The sequence below is a fragment of the Castor canadensis genome, chromosome 11, assembly GCF_047511655.1.
Source record: "Castor canadensis chromosome 11, mCasCan1.hap1v2, whole genome shotgun sequence".
NCBI classification, from domain to species: domain Eukaryota; kingdom Metazoa; phylum Chordata; class Mammalia; order Rodentia; family Castoridae; genus Castor; species Castor canadensis.
The window spans coordinates 63117608-63133969 of NC_133396.1; the positions used below are offsets into that span (position 1 = coordinate 63117608).

A 16362-nucleotide genomic window follows, 5' to 3' on the forward strand; every position below is an offset into this window, starting at 1 on the left:
GGGGCCACAGTAAAGTCAGGGACAACAGAAGCAAGGAGATGCCTAACGCCTTCCTCAGGGCACGAAATGGGGCTGGGATCCCATGGGAACCAGGCTCTGAGGAGGGTGGGAGGCAGAGCATCTTATCCCATGGCAGCAGGGAGGCAGAGACTGCGGGGGTGGAAATGAAAAGACCCAAACACAGACCAGAGAAGTGGTCAGGTGGACAGTCAGCCAGAAAAACAGCAAGAAGTAACAGATTTGGTTCAAGAAGTCAATGAAGGTAGCCAGGCACATAGAGCACAGGATGGCTAAGGAGCACCCAGGAGGGCAGGTACAGGCTCAAGGAGACCTGATTGGAGGCTCTGCCCAGGCTGAAGCCACAAGTAGGCTGGTGAGAGCAGAGCAGGGCTCTGTGTTACAGGAACTGGGCTGACATGGAAACAGAAGAGAAGGGCTGCTTATAGCAACCCATCAGCAGGATGGCTGCGGGCAGGGGGTGGGGGGGCGGCAATAATAGTGGCTCGTGGACTGAGTTCATATGCGTTCCCATCTGGTTTTCGTGGGGCCTTTATGAGGACCAAGCAGCATGGCACGTCTGGTGGTAGCCCTTCCCATCCAGACCCATGCTGTTGACTCAGGCAACTAATACACATGGGGTGTCAAATGAATCTGAGATACTGGTTCTTGAATCAGCAGAGCTCAATGGAAGAAGACCAGTATTGAAGACATACAGCTGCCTTCTATGAGCCTGAAGAATCAGGAGCTGGCTAAGGGGGGTCCCTCTAGAGTCCTTTGTGGTGGTCACAAGTCCACAGCAAAGGGACAGCCCAATGTACAGGGGCTGCAGGGAATTCTCACCAGTGTCTTGAGTGGCTAAGACAGCCAGCACTCCATACAAACACTAATCCTGCACCCTTTCTGCTCCACCTTTTCTTGCTGCTGCTGCCTGACCCACATGGCTTTGCTCAGGGCCTCTCTTATTCACTTGAAAACCCCCGACTCCTAGGGGGAGTCATGTCTGCCCCTATGAAGCAGACATGACACAGAAGCGTAAGCCTTACCCATGTGAGTCAGAGCAGGATCAGGGATCATCTCATGCAGGAGAGACCAGAAAGATCCTGAAACAAGGCAAGAAGCTGGGCCAGACCCTTCAGAGGCCAGCTGTGGCAGGAAGTGCTTAGCGAATGGGCTGCTCAGAGCACAGTGTCTAGGACATGCTGTGTGGGGACAAGGAGAGGCAGGACAACACTCCAAATCACTACAATTGTCTTTACAGGAATGAATCTCTGACCCCAGCATCAGGGAGCATAGTCTTGTTTGGCCAAGTTAGCCCCTCTCAGGCTTCTTTGCACTCATCTATAGAATGGGAGCAATGGTATCTGTCTCCCACAACACAAAGATTAAATAAGTCAATGCAGGGAGGGGTACTGAGCGATGCTCCAGTATGTACTCAGTAAGTGTTAGCTTTTATTATCATTTATTCTTTTCTTAGGTGGCAAATAATCCACTATGCTCATATCAAATATAAAAGTATTCTCAGTGGTTCCTGCAAATCACATTTCACTTTGTCTGTGAAAAAAAAAAAGGAGATGTAAATTATTTTGTATAGACATGCATAACTTTAAAACATTGAGTTTATTTTTTTTTAAAAATCCAGCACAGTAAAAACTGCCACACAAATGATTTTATACTATCAATGACAGGTGCTCCTACCCGTTCAAGTGCACACATGTAACTCTCCAGGTTAAAGACCTGTAATTCCCTTGAAGCTCTTTACATTCTGAGGTCATATAAAGTTAAGCAGGAAAACATTAACATTAAACGAAAATCGATTTTGCACAGACAGATGTGAGCAGCAGCTTAAACCATCACCTGTACCACGGGACTTCAGAAACAATCCAGATGCCAACCTGGGCTGTGCTAACAAGATTCACATTGTTCCCTGGGGCCCATGCCCTTTGTTTTCCATAGCTTTTTCAATGGGCCTCAGGCAAGTAATTAAAGGAAACTTCTAGGCAGCAGTCCTATTTTTAATGCACATTCCTTCTGTTTTTCTCAATTCAATTTCTAAAGACACAGAGGCTTTGCTCCTTGGTACCATGGAAGACCAAGTGATGTGGTTCTTAGGCGTCTTCCTGTCTCTGGGGACACCTAGAGGTCTTCATGCCATCCACTCTGTTCCATCCTCCCGTGCGGGCTCCTCTGTGGTGTGGGGAGAGAGGAGAGAAAGTTCTGCCCTCCTCGGTGACAGAGTGAGCGCTGCACCTTTACAGGACACAGCAGAAGGCCTGGTCTTCTCTTGAAGTCCTCAAATGTCCTTTGAATGCAGAGAAAGCTTTTAAGACCAGCGTGTGTCAACACCAAGCAAGAAATGACTCTGAGGGACTGAAACGTGAAAGATCACCTGGGAAGTGAGCCTTAGAAGAAGACATGTTTAATACTGTGCACGGGACCTTCTTATTTCTACCACGCTGCATGAGCAGAGCTTTTGCAGCATAACCAGATGCCTGGATGGGCGTCCCAACACGACCCTGCCAACGACAGAAAGCAGAAGCTTCCACTGGCACTGAGACCACTCGGGGTTTCAACGGCAACTTGAATCCCTGTGTAAAATATTCTTCTTATTCATTAATCTTCTGAAACATGTGGATCACCAAACCAAACCAGAAAAATGAACATAATATTCCAATAGGAAAATTATACAACTGAAATTATACTGTCATAATCAATTCCAGCTTCCTGTGCATTGATAAACATAACATAAACTTCGGAACCACTGCTGTGTCAGAGAGAAATCATGGGTATATCCTTCCTTTCAGAGGACAGCACCCTCTGGGCCTGGGCAGGCAGTGAGGACAAAAGTCTCCTGGTTCTAGGACACAGGGTAGTGCCTTCCCTTCTCCAGCGTAGCCTTTATGCCGCAGCCTCTAAGAACTCTGAGGTGAACACAGCTTCTGCATAGTCTTCACACACATCCTGCAGTTCTGCAGCCACGACCCCAAGGGCTTCATCTACCAGCTCTTCTGAAAAGCTGGAAGACAAATGACACAGCTGAAGCCTGGACAGCTACACTTGGAGCTGCTCTTTTACTCAGCTGGGCCCTTAACACCTCAGTTGTGAAATTTACAGGGAAATTCAGAAGGCCCAGAAAAGTCAAGATACTTTTGAAGAAGAAAACCAAGGCGAGGGGCCTGGCTCTCCTAGACATTAAGTAGGTGGTGCTCAGATCCCTGAGTCCAGCTATGAACCTGAAACACAGAAAAGCTGTACCTCGCTCTCCAGACACTGAAACTAGAAGGGACTGGAAATGACCTAGCTACAGCAGGGCCCCAGGTCAGAGCCACCTGGGACCAATGCCTGGGAGAGGAGAAGGGCAGGGTGCTTTGCACACACATCCTTTTGAATCTGGGTTGTTTGAGAGCAAGCGGCAGACCTGACTTCAGTGTATATTTCCTAGAAAAAGCACATTCTCTTAGACAACTATGGTACAATTTGAAAACCCACGACATTAGCATCAACACAAAACTATCACCTAAATTTATCTACAGACCTATTCAAAGTCTGCCAACCAATTGTCCAAATAACGTCCTTTAAAACTTTTTCTAGTCTAGAATTCAATCTAGGATTCCTGGCTGAATTTAGTTTTCATGTCTCTTTGGTTCCCTTTAATTTGCAATCGTTTCTCCATCTATCTTTGAGGACCTTAGCATTTTTTAAAGAGTAAAGGCTTTTTTGTGTAGAATTCCCTTGGGTTTGGGTTTGTTGGATGCTCTCTTACAGTCAGTATCAGGCCACACATCTGTGAAATAAATACTACAGGAGGGGCATCATACTCCTTTGGTGTATCACGGTATTTATTTGTCCCATTGCTGGTAATTGATAATTTTGTACATTTGGTTATGGTGGTGTCTGTTAGGTTTATCCCCTGTAAAGTTACTGTGTTCTCTGTAATAAGTATAACTAATAAGAGATACTTCTTTTTTTTTTTTTTTTTGGCAGTACTGGGGTTTGAACTCAGGTCCTCACACTTACTAGGTAGGCGCTCTATCACTTGAGCTACCCACTCATCCCTTTTTGCTTTAGTTATTTTTCGGGTAGGGTCACACATTTTTGCATGGACTGGCCTGGACGAGATCCTCCTACTTATGCTTTCGGCATGGGGAGGATGACAGGCGTACACACCATGCCCAGCTTTTTGTGTTGAGATGGTGTCACACTAACTTTCCAGGCTGGCCTCAAACTGCAATCCTCCTGATCTCTGGCTCCCAAGTAGCTGGGATTACAGGTTGATCCACCACATCCAGTGGGAGATACTTTGAGGCTATGTAAGTATTCCATTTCTCATCAAAGTTGCCTGAAACAATTATCACAGTGTCCCCCGACACTGATTTTCTAACTCCAGCATTCCTTCTTCATTTAATTGTTAGCATTCTACTGTAATTAAGAGTTTTCTTTTACCCCTTATTCACTCAGTCATATCAGTTTGGTCTTATAGACTCTGACTTTTATGATCTGTTACTAGATTTGGCCAGTAGGAGCCCCTTCAAGATGGCCAATGTGTCCTCTTGACATGTCCCTATCATTCTCTTTAGCACTTCCTGTCTGGCACAACATATTTCAGGCTCATCTTATATTTCTCAGCAGCCCACCTGTGAATCAGCCATTTCCCTAAGGAGCCCAGAGGCAGGTTCATGGTGAACAGTATTTAGAAACCAAGATCTGGACAGTAGGTGTCTCATTGCTGGTGGTGTCTCTGCTTCCAGGCTCTCAGCAGAAAAACTCTTAAGAAACATACACACATCCTCTGTATCTACTTCTACTTCTATTAAAAATACACATTCATAAAAAAAAATACTTGTAATTCTAATCAACAGATGATTCGTTCTAGCCCTCCCCCAGAAAACTTGCTGTTATTATTCAGATTGTACTCACTTACTTGGTCCATCTTAAAATATAAAGTAAGTATGTTTAGAATTGCTAATCCATGTAGAAGAAATGTATTGAGTGGAATTCGGTATGTGCTTACAGTTCTCCCTCTCTCCCCTTTAACATGACTATAGTGTCTTTCCAAAACAGAATTAGGTTCATGTTTCTGTTTGTATTCCAAGTTAGGGGTCTCCCATCCTTACTGATTAGAGGAGATATATAGGACACATTGATATGGTTCCAAAAATCAGAATTAATACAGAAAAGGTAAATGAAGACAAGTGTCACTCTTTTCTTCTACCCCATTCCCGCCCTAGTTGTTTTGATTTTTCCTCCCTCCTTCCCTTCTTTTCTTCCTTCTTTTCCTTCTTTCTTCCTCCCTCCCACTCTGTCTGACTCTTTCTTCTTGCAGTGCTAGGAACTGGAGCCAGGGCCAAGAGCAGTCTAGGTGAGCCCTCTACCACTGAGCTACACCCTCAGCCCTCTTTTGTCTTTTAACCAGCAATGTAAGATCCTTTTTCAATTAATATTATTCTGATATACTTGTGTGTATATTACTAGAATAGTAAGTATTTTCTACTTGTTTGCTCTTCTTCCTTGCCTTCTTTTAGCCTGTATAATTTTTATTATATTAAGTTGGATGTTAAACACTTTCATTTTCATTTAGTGGGCACCCTAGATAACAACAAGCATCCTTGATGTAATGTCTAACATTACCTAGTATGCTTACCTTTTTCTAGATAATACAAGAACCTCAGAGGACACTAACTCCATTTACCCCTTCTAACTTAGCATATTTGAAATGTGTACACACATACGCACCCATAAAGTACCAGTATTATCATTTTATACAGCCAGTACTCATTTGCCTACATGTTTACTTTTTAACTGATGCCTTCCTGTATTTCTGACCTTCTATCTGTGACTGTTTTCTTTTTGCCTGAGAAGTATCCCTTTAATATTTTCCATGGTGAAGGTCTATTGGTAATCAATGTCTTGGCTTTGCTCCTTTGGAACCTCTCATCTTCCTTCTTGGTATAAATTTTACTAGACTTAGAACACTGAATTGATGGGTTTTTTTCTCTTGGAACTTTCCTCCTACTGATTTTAAAGTTTTTCTCTTCATCTTTTCAACAATTCTATAATATGGCTAAGTATAAATTTGTTTTCGGGCTGGTAGAGTGACTCAAGTGGTAGATCCCTCCCTAGCAAGCATGAGGCCCTGAGTTCAAACCCCAGTACCACCCCCCAAAAAAATAATTTGTTTTCATTTCTCTTACTTAGGGTTTTTAGAGCTTCCTAAATCTATATATTCATGTCTCTTGTTACTTTGGGGAGGTGACAGCATTATTTCTTTGGATGTTTTTTCTGACACATTTTCTCGCTCTCCTCTCTTTCTAAGACTCCAACAACACAAATACTTGACTTTCTTACTTTATTCTCCTGAGTAACTAGGTTACTTTATTCTGTCTGCTTTTCATCCTTAACTGTGTCTCCATCTATCACTCTAGATGTTTTCTTCTGACCGATGTTCTAATTCTCTAAGTTCCTCTTCCATTGTGTCTAATTTACTATTGAGCCCATCCTACGCATTCCTTATTTCAGAAATTGTAGCTTTCATTTTAGGATGTACATTTGGATTTTGTTTAGTTCTAAGTTCTCTGGCAAAATTCTAAGCTAAGCCTTTTATTTCTATGTACGCAACTGAAGGTTGTTTTAACGTATGTGAAATGGCTTTAATATCTGGAGCTGCTGTGGGTTTGCTCTTACTTTGTCTCTCTGTTGCCTGGTTATTTTTCACCATATAAGACACTGTTATGAAAATTGTAGAAATAAGCTCAGCCTTAAGATGCATTTTTGTACAGAGCAAATTTATGCTTGCTTATGCCTAGAGACGGGAGGCAACAACTATCTAAAGTCACTTCAATCCAACTGAGAAGGCCTACTGACATCCAAGTCACCCAAGCTTGCCCCCTTTCAGGATCCCAATCAAAAATGAGGACAAGGGCCAGGTGCAAGCTTAGCACACACAAGGTCCTGTTCAATACCAGCACTATAAACAACAAAGTGAGGAAAGTTCATCAGGACACTTGCCTCACCTTGGCACCCCCTGGATTCCAATCTGTTTTCTGACCTGAAAGGGCTGTCAAAAGTGCAGCTCCTTCTCCTTCCAGAGTAACTGTCCAGTGCCACACAGTGGGCCAACCTCCCTGTCTTCTCCAGGATCATGGCCCGGCTATTCTTCATTATCTAGTTAACATTTTGATGCCCAGCATATATGTTTTATTTTTTAATATAGCTTTTCTATTAACAGTTATCCTCAGGGGGAGAGGTGGTCCAAATTATCAGGTGCATCATTATTAGACACAGAAGTGATTACCCCATTTTCATATTTGCTTTGTTGTCTATATTCCTTTCCCTAATTCAAGGCCAAACTGTGAGAGAAACACAAAGGTACTTCCAGTACATTCCAATACAGCAGGTGATGTACCTACCTCCTCACTCTGCCTTTCCCCTTGGGGAACAATCCCTCCTAGAGCCCTCAGTCCCTCCTACTCCAGTCTGTACTAGATGGTTTCGGTGCTTGTTGAAAAATTCTTACCCAGGAAATTGCTTATGCCATTTTTCTGGAAGTTCTGTATTGAGTCTAAGTTTTCTAAACTTTCCTCTTTCTGAATGCCCATCTTGCCCTGGTGGTACCTGTCCTCCAACAGCTGACAGACAAACAGCATGGGGACTGTAGCTTTGGACACTGCATGCCTAAGAACATCTTTACTCTACCCTTTCATTAATCTTTTAGCTGAGCAAAGAAATCTAGGTTAAATTTGGAAGAGTCTTCTAATATCTTCTAGCTTCCAGTGTTGCTACTGAAAACAGTAGGTCATTCTCATTTCTGATTAAGTGAAGATGTTCAGTTTTACCTCTGTGGAATCTTTGGCATCTCCTTACACTGAGATGTTCAAATTTCCTCTTCATAAGGATGTGCCATGGTGTACTCTCATTCATCCACCAATCCATCAATCCACTCCCACATAGTAAACAACTGATGAACCCTTTGACCTAAAGATTACATCCTTCTGGGAAATTTTCTTATAGTATTTCCTTGGTAATTTCCCAATTCTCCTTTTCGCAAATTCTGGCACTCCTATTATTCAGATGTTCAGTCTCTTAGAACAATCATCTAATTAAAAAAAAAAAAATCTTTTGTAACCCAGATCTTGGATGTTTTAAAATCCTGTTACCTGAGGGCTGTGACACTTTCCTTTGAATCCTTCTAGTGAATGTATTTCAGCCATCTTGGTATTTATTTATTTTGTGGTAATGGGGGTTGAACCCAGAGCCTGGAGCTTGCTAGACAAGCATTCTACCTGAACCACACCCCTACCCCTTATTTTTGGTATTTCGTTTTTGAAGTAGAAGTCTTGCTAATTTTGCCTGGGCTGGCCTCAAACTCATAACCCTCCTACCTCTGCCCCCTGAGCAGCTGGGATTATAGACATGTGCCACCATGCCTGTTTTTAATTTCTAAGAACTTTTTTTTATTCTCTGAAAGTTCCTTTTTATAGTGTCCTGCTCTTGTTTAATGACATAATAGCTCCTCTTAATTATTTCAGAATATTAATTTTAGTTTGGTTATTTAAATGTTTTATTCTGCTTGCTATATTGCCTCTGCTTCTGCAGAGTTCTCTTTATCCATTATAATAGCCTCTGCATCTTTCATGGCTTTGATCAAACATCAGGTCATCATGGCTGTCTGCTCATTTTCACAAATAAGAATCCAAGCATGCTCCTATCTTCTGGCTCTCCGGTGTCCAGGCCTGCAGAATTATCTGGTGCTTCTCACCACTCTTCTGCACAGACACACCTATGTTCTGGGTTCACCTCACCAGGCACTTTGCTTTTTCTGGTCTGATAAATCATTTGCCATTGGCTAGTTGCTTTATAACTTCAAAGTTCACACTGATATTCTTTTTTGCTCTCAACTATGGTTTCATGCCTTTTTGTTTCTTTTCCTTTTTTTTTTTTTGTTGTTGTACTGGGGCTTGAACTCAGGGGCTACACCTTGAACCACTCCACCAGCCCTTTTTTGTGATGGGTTTTTTCAAGATAGGGTCTCGAGAACTATTTGCCTGGCTTCAAACCACGATCCTCCTGATCTCTGCCTCCTAAGTAGCTAGGATTACAGGTGTGAGCCATGGGCACCTAGTTGTTTATTTTCTTTAATGACATATACTAGGAGAGGGATACAGGAGTAGAAATAAATATTTATGTTCAATCTACCCTTTTCAACCAGAAATCCTTAAGAGTCTGGGTTTATCAAAAGCAATCTCAACCAGACCAATCTTTTATTTGCTTCCAATCTATATTATCTACTCACTCTAATCACTGCAACAGTGTATTTCTTCACTGGAAGAAAGACAGAGAAAAAAAATAAAAAAGCTTGGCCAGCCCCCCCCTTACCCAGGAGATTATGGGATGAAGCTAATTGTCTTTGGATACTTTTCCAAGATCCGATCAACACAATGCTCATCTTTGGAGATTCAAATAAAATGCAAAAACATAAGATAAACAAACAAACAAAAACAAAGTCAGAATATTCAGATTCACTGTCACTCAGGGTCAAAGGATAGCAGAGGAAAAGATCTGTAAGAATTCATACATATTTTAATAACTCTATCTTCTACATTTTAACTTAGCATTCCTTATAGACTGGGAGAACTGTTCCCTATACCTACAAAACAACCACAAACAAAATTTATCAGGTGGTAAGAACACGGAAGGAACAGTCAAGTCCATCTTTTTGGCTTGCTTTTGAATTTCCCAATAGGCCAGTTAGCCTAGCTGATCTATGTAGGTTACGGGAAATGGTAAGTACACTATAGGACTATGTGTTAACACATGGAAGCAAGTCAAGTTTACTTCTTCTCTTCCCCAAGAAAATCCTTCAGAGCACACGTGAAGATGAGCATACATTTTACCCTTAACAAAGGTTCTAATAGGCTTGAAAGGGTACTTTTCATTAAAGTTAAGACTCAGGGCTTCAGGCTAACCTGAGAGCTTGAACACGAGTGATTGTCTCTGATCCTGCCCAAAATCCCACTAAAAGAAAAAGAATAGATAAATGAATACATAAATAAAAGAAAGGAAAAAAATAGGTAAGTCTCCAAAATTTTCAGAAGGTAAAATGCACAAGAAGAATCATGACTGACTTAGCAGTACTTGGAAGCTGAAACCCAAGAGTCTATGGGGGAATGCCAAGGAAAAGCAAGCTGATTTGTCCCACAAACATCAGAAAGGCTCAGGAAATAAGAATATTGAGAATCAAGAGGATGGAATAAGGTATGGGGCAGAAAACTGGTTGAAAAACTTGCAGAACAAAAGCACATTTTCTTATTCTTGCAGAACAAGAAAATCTGCAGTTCTATCAGCAGTTACACTGACAGCTCTCCACTCCTACTCCTGGCAGTGACGTGACAATCCCTTTCCACCCTCACAAAAGATAGAAGGTATATTCTTTGGGAAAAACAGTAACTTTAACAAACCCAGCCAGATCATCAATCAGGTATAACTTGGAGGAAGCCTAATACTCAGGGTGGTGATGAAGAGCAGGAAAGCAGCCCAGCCTGAGCTATGTAGAAGGGAGGTGGTCTCCAGAGAAACTGAGGTTTAGAGACTGAAATTAACTGAGATTTTTGTTCATCAGGAAAACTATGAGAGATTACTGGCTCATGCGAATAGAAAATATATAAAAGAAGAGGAAAATGAAAAAGAAGTGATTACTTACTCCTAGAACATGCTTAAAACTTGCTTAAGAAAGAAATCCAGGGCTGGAGGGCATTGCTTGAGTGGTAGAGCACTTGCTTATTAGCAAGAAGTACAAAGCCCTAAGTTTAATCCCCAAAACCACCAAAAAAAGAAAGAAATGTAATCAGAGGATACCACTTGCATGTTTGCAATAAAGTGACACCATGAAGGACCTAAATTTGGGCCCTCTGTGAAGATTTCATAATCATGACTGTTTCCTACCCAGCAACATTTTGTATTTTCTGACAGGACATCACCCTCACTAATGGCAATAGGAAATCAATCCCGACTTGACTCTTGAATATTGTAGCTCTATTGCTGAGATGTGAATTTTTGAGTTGAAGCCCTAACTACCAATATGATGGATGGTCCTTTGAAAGGTAATTAAGTTTAGATGAGGTCATAAGAATGGAGTCCTCACCATGGGATTAGTGCCCTTACAGGAGCGAGATGAGAGCCTCTGTCACAAGAGAGCACAGCAAGAAGGAACCAGGAAGGGACACTTGCCAGACACCTGAGTCTTAGACTCCCAGAGCTGTGAGAAATAAATTCTTGCTGCCTAAATCCCAGGCCACACATTTTCTGGTGGTCTGAGCTGCCTAGACATTTTGTCCAAGAAGAGGCTGCAGAGCACTCTGTTATGTGGTAAAACCCACAGTGTTTTATAGTCTCCTGCATCTGAAGAACAGCAGTTAGCAGAGAGCAGTCACTGGAACTCTAGGGTTGCAAAGCAAGTCCTCTCCTCCAGCTTTTCCATAAATCTGAAATTTGGCCCTTGGTTCCTAAGCAGAGGCACATATGTTTTACTGACCTTTCAGCTATCAGCCACGGGTTGAAGAAGCCTATGGCCTCATGAGATATAGTCCGGAGGAACTGCTCGAAGCGGTTACAGTAGTCGTCAATGCTGTGCTGCATTCCAGGTGGGACGAAGAGGGGAGTGTGGCCTTTTCTCTGTCGCAAATCTTCTGCAAGGGAGGGAAAGGGGGCCTCTCTGTTCTCTGATCTCTCCTCTGTTCCCACACTTTCATCTAGGGAACTAGAACACATAAAGAGGATGAAGGCATTCAAAATCATCAGTAAGCAAGGGAAAACTGTTCATTTATCCTGATGGTTGGCATTCAAAATCATCAGTAAGCAAGGGAAAACTGTTCATTTATCCTGATGGTTCAAATACCAAAGGCGCCCCTTCATTTCTATGCCTCACACTGAAACTCCAAATCCTACCACCACTCACTGCTTCCCTTTTCACTATAGGCACTATTGTGCCTTAGACAAAATAACTCTGAAACAAATCTTGCAATAAGTACCAGCAACTTACATGTTCCAAAATAATGCTCTCGACATGGAAAGCCAGAGGAGTGCTGGCGAGCGCTTGCAGGACTCCTAGTAATGCAGCACACTCGGTGCCCACGTTATGATCATGGCCTGTCACTCAGACACCTCATGGTTTGTAAGATCCTGCTCAAAGAACTGTTACCTTGTGGAAGCTTGAGGAATCCAGATGTTAACTAGGTCAAAGGCAACCAACTCACATGAAAGCAGTCTGTTGTTGCCCTGCTACTTACTTGTCATTGCCATTGCAGGGCCTTTCTAACATGATGTGCACAGCTGGGTCCCTGTGAGCCACTGTCTTTGTGATCCTGATCGGAAGAGGAGACAGAGGGCTTTCACCTACTGCTGGGGCTTTCTGATCTAGAAAAGGACAAGCATAAAATGACTGCATGTAAAGAAAAGTTGATGTCCTTTTAAAGCTGTCCTAGTGGCCAAAACCTGTGAGGAAGTCACATGCATATTTCTTAAGCCATTAAGGGCAGAGCTAGTACACATGAAAAAATTACTCTAAAGGCAAAAGTGAATTTAAAAGTTACAAAGAAACAAGGCAATGAAGAGCCCAGGTTTAAGAAATTATGAACTCCTTTCAAAGCCTCTACCAGCTTCAAGGACGACTTCTTGCCCAGGTCTACGCAAGACCCCAGGCCTAGAGATTCCATCAGGACCCAGCCACCCATGGCAGGGGTCAGAAGCACTGAAATTTGCTTTTCTAACCTTTAAATATCTTTTTAAAAAAGCACTCATATCTGAACACTTAATTAGCTGATTTGTTTCTGTGCATTGCTAGAAAAAAATCTCACGCTGATAGTCAAAACATTAATTTATAAATACAACTTGCAGGCTTGACAGATCTTCTGAGTTTCAGATTCTTTCTAATTTTAAGTGCATCTCAACTGCAGGGAGAAAATCTGACCTCTTAGGTGGGGAGCATTTATACATCAAGCAACTTTCTGTGACTCACATTCTCAAGACCACCCAAGTCAGCTGGTATAAAAATATTACTGAGTACAATCAATTTTCAATCGTTCACAGGGAGGAGAGGAGATATGGATTAGACATTACACATTTAGCTTTGTGATGTGACTGAGACTGGACAAGGGGTTCTTACTGTGGCTTATGATTCTCTTAAGTGACCAAAATTCACTTCAGCTCTTAGTATTCTAAAGAGCTGCTTTTAAATATACACCTAGTCCATGCAGTCTTAGATAGTGACAAATCATTTAAATCATCCTTGAGAAAAGAACGTTAAGTCCTCCCTAAGACTATCTTCCACATGATGCAACCTAACTCTGTGGCTGGTGGCCAATCCATCAGCGAAACCAACTGCCCTTCCCTGTTCTTTTTCCTGTTTCCACCACATACAATGCTCACTGACTGATTAACAATCATCAGAAGGGCCCTGCTATGCCAGCCCTGTGGTAGGCACAGTGGGAGAACATGACTGACTGTGACAAACTGTCTGGCCTCAAAGAGTGCATGGCTTAGTGGGACAGATAAGACACCTCACGAAGAGCTGCAATGTGCTACAAAGGGCTATGGGCATTCGTGGGTGAGAAATGAAGGGAGGGGGCAAAGTTCTAACACAGAAACAGGATGAGGATCCCTCGTCCTAAGTGCTTGGGACTGGAAGGCTTTACAATTTGGGGATATTTGCATAACCTTTACTTAATCTGAAAATCCAAAACTTTACAACTGTGAAAGCATTTTGGACTTCAGACTTTTGGCTTAGGGATGCTCAACCTGTAGAAGGAAAAACCCTGCCCACGAAGGATCACATGAGCTGGATCTTGAAGAGACGTCAGCTGTTGTTAGGCTATGAATGGGGGCTGCAGTTGTGTTAGAAGAGAATAGAACAACGTGAACAAAACAGACTTCAAAATTACAGGAAAATAAAAAGAACATGCTACTATTTTGTTTAGATGGTTCAACTTTCTGTCAAAATTGACATGGAGATTATCTTTTCTAGTCACTCCAAACTTGCATTTTAAAATAATTATGTGTGACATATACTGTTGCAAACCTTCTCTGTCTCCATTTCCTTGGCATATCTTAGAAGTATAGTACACAGAGTACTCAAATTCTTTTAGAGGGAATGCCTCACCATGTCTTACCTCTTCCTTTCACTGAGTAAAGCTGCAACTGATAAGCAAGAGTCAAATAAAAGTTGATTAACACTTGCCCAGCCCAAACTATGACAGGAGTCCAGCAACTGCAGCCAAAACGTGTGTGTGAAAAGTGGCAGAGAAAAGCAAAGTTCTTTCTAATAAATGGTGCTGGAACAAGCAGCTACCCATTAGGGACAAAAAGAGTCTCAGCTTCTTCTTCAAGCCCCTGGCAAAGTTTTATCTAAGATATGTCATATGGCTTCTAGATGAAAACAACAGTATTACCTTGGGGGTAGGCAAAGGTTTCTCACACCACTGATAGCAAAAACCATAAAAGAAAAAAAATTGGTATTTTAATATCTTTGAGAAAATAAGTAGGTAAGTCACAAATTGGGAAAAAATATCTAAGTTAGATTAGTGTCTGCCAGATGAGGGCAACGGAGAATGAGAAGTGACAGTTAATGGATATAAGATTTCTTTTGGGGTGATTAAAATACTCTAGAATTAAGAAAGTAGTGATGGAGCCAGGAATTGTGGCTCATGCCTGCAATCCCAGCTACTCAGAAGGCAAAGATTGGGAGGATCTCAACAAAATAAGCCAGGCATGGTGGTGTATGTCTGTGATCCAGCTACACGGAAGGCCGTAGATAGGGGATCATGGCCTGGGCTGGGGCAGAAAGTAACAGTGAGACCCTAAGAAATAACCCAAAGCCAAAAGGCTGGAGGTGTGGCTCAAGTGAGAATGCCTGCTTAACAAGCATGAGCCCTGAGTTTAAACCCCAGTAATGAAAAAAAAAAAAGGAAGAAGAAGAAGAAAGTAGTAATGGTTGCAAAACTATGTGATTATACTAAAACTAATGAACTGTACATTTTAAAAAGGGTAAAAAAACGAACATGCAGCTCAGTGGTACAGCACATGCCTAGCATAGGGGGCATTTCATGGTTTGTGAATTAAATCTTTAGAGCTGTTACTTTAAAAACTAAAGAGGATTAAGGATGTAGCTCATTGGTAGAGTGTCTCTTAGCATGTGTAAAGCTCTGGGTTCAATCCTCAGCACCACCAAAACCAAAAGAAAGAACATAAACAAAACACCAAAACCATGTATCTGGCAAGAATTTATACGTAGAACACAAGGAATTCATGCAATTCAAAAACAAAAAGTCATTCTAGTTAAAAAAAAATGTACAAAAAGATTTTGGATGCTTCATAAAGGATGATATACAAATAGCTAATAATCAACTTGAAAAGGCTCTAGATACCACTACTCATCATGAAAAAGATATTAAGTAAAGAAATGACAGTACCAGATGGTTACAATTAAGACTGACACCAGCAAGTGACGACAAAGACATTGAGCAAATGGAGCTCAACAGAGGTGGGAGTGCTGGTAGGAGTGTAAAATGGTACACTGTCTTTGGCACAAGCTCTAGTAGCTTTTTATGAAGTTAAATCCACCTATTGTATGACCTAGCAAGTCTACTCTTAGGTATTTATCCAAAAGAAATAAAAACTGATGGTGCACAAAAGACTATCTATGCACATATTCACAGCAGATTGAGTCCTGATAGCTCCAAAGCAAATACAAATATCCCAGGCAAATGGGTAAACCAGATGTGATGTGTGCATACCATGGACAACTGACACAAGGGTGACAGGATAAATGATAGCTCCCAAATGCCTACTTCCCACCCTTGGACGCTGTGAATGTTACCTCTGTGGGAAAAGAGACTTTAACTTACAGATCTTGAGATGGGGAGATATTCTGGATTATCAAGAAGCCCTACATGGTATGTGTCCTTATAACAGGCAAACAGAGGAAGACCTGGCAACAGAGGAAGAAAGGCAATAGAAGCAGAAATTGGAGTAATAAGGCCAGAAGTCTTAGAAACTGGTAGAAACTGAAGAAGCAGATTCCCCCCGGAGCCTCGGAGGAACCAGCCCTGCAAGACTCACTTCAGACTTCTAACCTCCAGAATCATAAATCACTAGTTTGTAGATTAAACTTGTTATGAACTTAAATCTGTTACAGCAGCACTGGGAAATAAGCAACACAGACAAATTTATAAAACACTCTGCTAAGAAAAAAGAATCTAGGAAAGAGTTCATGCTAAGTGAACAGCTGACACTAATTTAAAAGCCCAGTGGTTGCTTGTGGTAAAGAACTGACTGGGAAGGGCACAAAGAACATGGATCCATATGTGTCAAAACCCC

The 16362-nt window shown here is 41.8% G+C and overlaps 1 protein-coding gene across 9 annotated transcripts in view; it reads right to left on the bottom strand.

Annotated features, from left to right (window-relative positions):
- Window positions 1-1598: 1598 nt before the first annotated feature.
- Window positions 1599-16362, bottom strand: part of Kiaa0753 (KIAA0753 ortholog) — a 71580-nt gene continuing 56816 nt past the window's right edge. For 7 of the 9 annotated variants that reach the window (XM_020176439.2, XM_074047129.1, XM_020176437.2 and 4 more), the window contains 3 exons: window positions 12279-12405; window positions 11525-11749; window positions 1599-3013 (listed from right to left, as the gene is read on the bottom strand). In XM_020176439.2, the coding sequence (XP_020032028.2) occupies window positions 2896-3013; window positions 11525-11749; window positions 12279-12405 (470 nt within the window). In that variant the 3' untranslated portion in view covers window positions 1599-2895. Of the gene's footprint in view, window positions 3014-11524; window positions 11750-12278; window positions 12406-16362 lie in introns of those variants that run through there. The other 2 variants (XR_012438777.1, XM_074047131.1) reach the window with 2 other exon arrangements.